This window comes from Crocodylus porosus, unplaced genomic scaffold, assembly GCF_001723895.1.
Source record: "Crocodylus porosus isolate Cpor-Errol unplaced genomic scaffold, CroPor_comp1, whole genome shotgun sequence".
Taxonomy (NCBI): Eukaryota; Metazoa; Chordata; order Crocodylia; family Crocodylidae; genus Crocodylus; species Crocodylus porosus.
Window position 1 is genome coordinate 87,183,130 of NW_017728906.1, and position 5,851 is coordinate 87,188,980.

At 40.1% G+C, this 5,851-nt stretch overlaps 1 protein-coding gene across 1 annotated transcript in view; it reads left to right on the forward strand.

Annotated features, from left to right (window-relative positions):
* Positions 1 to 5,851, forward strand: part of IL18R1 (interleukin 18 receptor 1) — a 40,820-nt gene that overhangs the window by 4,122 nt on the left and 30,847 nt on the right. Inside the window, exons 2-3 of the mRNA XM_019529563.1 lie at positions 3,546 to 3,627; positions 5,216 to 5,456. Of these exons, the coding sequence (XP_019385108.1) occupies positions 3,570 to 3,627; positions 5,216 to 5,456 (299 nt within the window). The 5' untranslated portion in view covers positions 3,546 to 3,569. The remainder of the gene's footprint in view (positions 1 to 3,545; positions 3,628 to 5,215; positions 5,457 to 5,851) is intronic.

Consider the following 5,851-nt stretch of genomic DNA (forward strand, 5'->3'; position numbering starts at 1 on the left):
CAACTTCCTAGGGAAGTGGTGCTGGCTCCTACCCTGGGGATCTTTAAGAAGAGGCTTGATGACTACCTGGCTGGACTCATTTGAGTCCAGTCTTTTCTCCCGCCCAGGCGGGGGGTCGGACTTGAAGATCTACAAGGTCCCTTCTTACCCTACTTCTATGATTCTATGATTCGATGCACTTCCCATTGTTTTCAGCTGAAGCTATTTGGTAAGCCAAATTTATGAATATATTTTGACTTTCCAGAATCCTGATTTTTAGCTAGCTTATCTTTCATCTAAATTACACGTGTTTCTAATTATAAGTAAGCTTTGATTTTTAACTAATTGCTGGCCACTTCAAATATCTTCCATCTTCCATAGTGAACTTGACATGAATTATTCAAGGAAGAACAAGTGTTTCCAGCACATCTGAAAAGCAGGAATTTCAGTGAGCATGCCTGGAGTTTTTTCTTGGAAATAAAGGTGAATTTGGCTATTTATGTGAAGTTCCAAACTGGAGAAACGCCCTCAAAATGGATAGCTGATTTCAGAGCAGGAGGAGATGGAGACCCACCGGAGCATAAGAAATTGTTTCCACTGAATTTCTGGGAGAGTAGAACTGAGGTCCCCTATGAATTGTAACTCACAAGCTTGTGAAGTCACTCTAGTCTAGATGCTGTGGAGGTGAATTTGCCTTGTGGGTAGCTTTAGCAATGTAGAGTAGTAGGAAGGTGAAATATAGTGTTTCATTATTACTAGAATATTTTGCATAAGAAAACATCCTTGTTCCATCCTTCTGAAGCAGAATCTAATCTAGGTTGCAGGGCTCAAAGATGGATAGTTTCCTAAGGTAGGACCTAGGTAGAAATTTTGTGCCTAACTTCAAATTTTTGATCTTAAAACTGCTAAGTTCTTTTTACTTTATAGGGACTTAAATGCTGTGTATATCTCCCTTTTTAATTTAAAAAAAGTGTTTTCTGTGTGTCTAAAATTCTACTTGTCTGTATGCCCAGATTACTTCAGTTCAGCTGAGCAGCTTGACAATTGTTCATGCCTCAGCTGGGCTGGAATCTAGAAGTCGGCAGATTGTTCCCCCTGACTTTTCCATAGATTTTAAGCTAGTAGGCATTCTCAGGTGTTCCACACCTGTTGATTTGAGCTTTATACAAAATATGGCAGCAGATGGATCACAAAACCAACATATAGGGGAAAAAAAAGTTCAGTTCTTTCCTCTCTCTTCCTTACGTTCTTTCTTTCACCCCAACTTTTCCTACCTTCCAAGAAAGTGTCTTAACTACCAACCTGTAGGCTGTATTGGATGAGGGGACACTCTCCACTACTGTTGAAAAGAATTCATGATTCGCTTGGTCAGGAAGGGAATATGATTTTGTACTCTGGTAGTTAGGACTCCTGTCCTTGGAGGAGGGAGGGTTCCGGTTTCCAGTCCCTACTCTGAGACAGTGGCCATGTGTAGGGGGTGCACAGGGGTGTATGTGCACCTCCTGAGAGCACCAGTGCATCTCCTGACCAGCTGCTCTCCCCCCGCCTCCCACCCCGGTTGGTGGGACTGGTCGTGGCAGGGGGGAGCGTGGCTGGTCAGGAGGTGCGCCAGCACTCTCAGGGGGTGCACATACACCCCCGTGCACCCCCTACATGTGCAACTGGTGTCCCCCTGACCAAGGCAGTACCAGTTGCCCGTGCTCTGAGGATTCTCTACCAATTCTGCCCCGTGTGAATTACTCAGTCGTAGAAGCAGAGACTGAAACTGGTGTCTCCCCATTTTTACGAAAGCATTGTCACTGGTAGCCTAGATTCATATTCAGTTTTTCTCCTTCTTTCTGGCCCCTCAAAGCTTTAATTGTTCCATTGAGGGTAGAACTGCTTCAATGGGAAGGCAAGGCTTTTACTTTTTTCCAGGGACTCCATGTATTTTTCTTTTAAGAGAAAGGGCCTAGATTTTTATCTTCAGGGCTCTAAAGTCTGAGTAGATGGACAATTAAGCCTTGAAGAGGGTGGGACTTGATACACACCTGGTCTTCAACATTTCTCAGTTGGCTAGCATACATGAGGCCCCACTCTTATGTGCTGGCTTTTGTGAGTCCCAGTCTGAACACCACACCAAACTCTCCCCATGCATGCTGTAGGGAGCCAAGATTCCTCAGTCAAGGCTGTGGATTCCACTGTAATGGGAACAAGACTTTCAAAGCTCAGTCATAAGGTTTATTCATTCCTTTCGTTTCTTTTTTTCAATTTTGTAAATGTTTGTGGAGTGTTACAGTGGTAGCAAATTAAATGCTAAAATTGCAAACAGTTGAGTTAGTAAATAGGGATAAAACCTAGTTAAAATTGACTGGAGAGCTGTGGAAAAAGCATTGACCATATTAATTGTCCATGGATCACATTTATTTTGTACGGAGACATATATTTGCAAGTGTTAGAGAGGGACTGTGTAAAAATGTGAAAATATGCATTAGCATGAAGTCAGATCTTCATCTTACATGATAGTACCGACTGCCGTGGAAAGACCCAGTGAATATCCGCCACACTTGTTTAGTAATATGACTTTTTGTCTTTATGGCTATAAATGCCTATACAGGGTACAAAGCAGTGAACCCAGCCCTACAGTAATTGTCATGGCTATCTGATTTGTGATATAAAACCTTATATGAAGAATACTGTAGACTACTAGTGTTTATTTCTTGCCAACAGATTTTTGTTTTAAAGTATAACTGCAAAGCATCAAAACTAAGGACGTCCTTAGTCCTTATTGAAATTGAGGTAACTCCCATTAACTTTCATGGTTAACTAATAGTTATGTTTAGGCTATTATAGTACAGATAAGCTTCAAGTCTACACACATGCAGCGTCACTAATGCTTGCATTCTTCTAAGTTTGGATCCTTCTTTGAGTCGTAATCTGGATCGTTTTCTTCATTTGCCTCCTCATCCTCTCGTTGTAATCCTCCTCATTTATGATGTGTAATAGCCTTAACATAACAATGAGTTCCTTATAGTCATATGCTTTATATCTTCCTGGTAGTATTAAGTAATCAACTTGCTAAAAAAAAAAAGAAATCAAATGCGTAAAAATCAGATTCAGATGAAATGTACATTACACCTAGCATTTTAGTAGGATAATTTTCATGGTTCAAGGTGCAGATTTACAAACATCATGGTCCTGCAGAAAGCCCTCCTGCTCAATGTTAGGTATTTACAAGACTGAGTCCTGCAGCTATCCATTGAACCTTTAGAAAGGAAATAGCACAGCTGTAAATTTCACATGAACTATAAAAGGACAAAAGGGAAAACAGTCATTGTTTTCTTTATTTGAAATGAATCCTGCCAACAGAACTTCACGGTTGTGACCTCATGCATGCAATTTCTCTCTTATGATAAAACAGTGAGTAACTTTCCTTTTGCAAATCCCATCTTTGATTTCAGGCATTTGTAATATTGCTCGTAGACATTGATCTAATTCAGTTTGTTGTGTGTGTGATGGATTGTGCATACGTGTTCTTTCCATGCTTTCAGTTACACTAAGAGCATCTCACTTCCATTTTTTTCCAGAAACGTGACAAGTAACTCAAGAAAATGACTCTTGGAAATCTGTTGATTTTGTGCTTAATATTTCTTGATGAAGCTACTACTGGTAGGCATAATGGGATCGTTTTTACTGTATAATATGGCATAGTTTGCTATATATCTGACGTGCCAGAGTGTAAGAAGTTTCTGCTTCTGTGGACTGAAGGCCAAGTATCTATAGTGTGTGTTGGGGATGAAGCAGAGCTGGGGCTGGTTATGTAGGTGATGCTTACAGTGGGACAAAATTTAACCCTGAACCAGATACTTCTGGGTAAAGTAACCTAATCTGAACAAGTGTGGCAATTTGGACCCATCTCTGAATAACAGATCTGTGGAAAGAAAGGAAAGAAGACGATGTACAGAGATTATTATGATGATATGATCTAGCAGCATAACTATATAGGTAGAGCAAGAGAAGGGAGTTAACTATCCACCTCTGTCACTGTATGAATTTGTACCATCAACTGTGGTGATGCTGGTAGAATATCACTGCATTGGTTTTATGTAATCCCTCTTTAAAAATATAACAGACACTGGCTGCATCTACACAAGATGCTGGCTGTGCAGTAGTCCAATACTGCACAGTAGTGTTGCATGGTGCAATGCTATTGCACAGTAGTATTAGGCTACTGTGCAGTTGTATCACTAAAAAGGCATTCACTGGCACTACTGTGTAGTAACTCAGGTTACTGCGCATTTATTTAGTATTTATTTTTACAAGTTCTAAATAAATGCTCAGTAATTACTGTGCAGTAGTGTCTTGTGTAGATGTGACCACTTGGACTGCGAGCCTTTTTGTATAGGAGCAGTACTTGGTTTCTCTGCTACATTGCATTTTCCCCACAAAAAATAGTATGTTTAGAGAAATTAATAATAAAAATGGGTTTTGATATTAAACTTTGCTGATATGATTTTGACTGTACAGAAAATTCTGAATGTGTGAGTCTTCAAGAAATCCAACTATTTAATTGTTTTCAGTTATATAGGAGACAGGGAAACAGGGTCTAGCAAATGTGTTGATTATAGAAGCCCAGTTTTTCTGATGACTGATCTGTTATCCAACATGGCAGTGTTGAGAAGCACTTATTCTTCAGGCAGCCACTTGTGGCCAGGACAGTTTTCTCTATCAAAGATCAAGGTCAGATTCTGCTACCCTTACTTGCTTGGAATAGTACTTTTGGGCCTGATCCAAAGCAATTACAGTCAATTTCCATTGACTTCAGTGGGCTTTGAATGTGATCCTTATTCTGTAAGCGACTTCATTAAAATCAAATAAGGCTAAAAAAAGCACACTGAAGCTCTATTCTAGCTGAGTAATACAGAATTGAGCCCTTACAGGAAATTTCTTAGGCAAATTCCCATTTCCATTAGCCAGTAACGGTTTAAACAAAATGAAGTCAAGAGTAAGGAGAAAATAAGGACTGGACGTCTGGAATTAATTCCAGACAGGGCCATGCTGTCCCCTGTTAGACAATCTATTGGGTTTGCTAAAATAAAGTTAATTAAAAAAAATACCAGTGGGCAGAGTGCAGCACATCAGACATGTAAAGTACTGTATTAAAAGAAACAGGCTCTCTAGTATCATTATCTGAAATAAGTTTTGGCTTCCTATCTGGTTTACTTTTTTTTCTTTCTACCTTCTTTTTTTGGTGAAGAAGACCTGTGTCTCTTTCGTCGCTCCATTGATGTAATTGAGGGGGAATATTTTTTCCTTTGCTCCCCTGGATCAGAACAAGATACTTTTCAAAATGAAAGCTACATGGGAAGCTGGTACAAAAAAAATGAAGAAAATGTCATGCTGATACAGGAAACATCCAGAATTGTACCAAATGGGAGTATTTTGGAGTTTTGGCCAGCTGAGCTTGGTGACTCTGGGATTTACTCATACAAAAGCAGGTGGGTACCTAGACCAGAGGATGATGTTAGATCTTTGCTATTGCATAAAAATCAGACCCAATTCATTATCTTGTATCTTGTGTAGTTACTTTCCTCTGTACTGAATGTAGGAAAAAAAATCTACACTTGTGGCATCATTTTGCACTCATTTTATGTAAACGTAAATTAGTTTCATAGTTTCTAGGGTTGGAAGGGACCTGAGTAGATCATCTAGTCTGACCTCCTGCCATGGCAGGAAAGAGTACTGAAGTAACACCTCCTGATAGCTAGCCTAAATCTACCCTCTGCTAGCTTTTGACAGTTATTCCTGGTCACTCCTGGCAGTGCTCAGGGGAACAGGGACTTCCCCAGTGCCTGCTGGTCCCCCCTGACTAGTTTGTAACAGGCCACTAGAT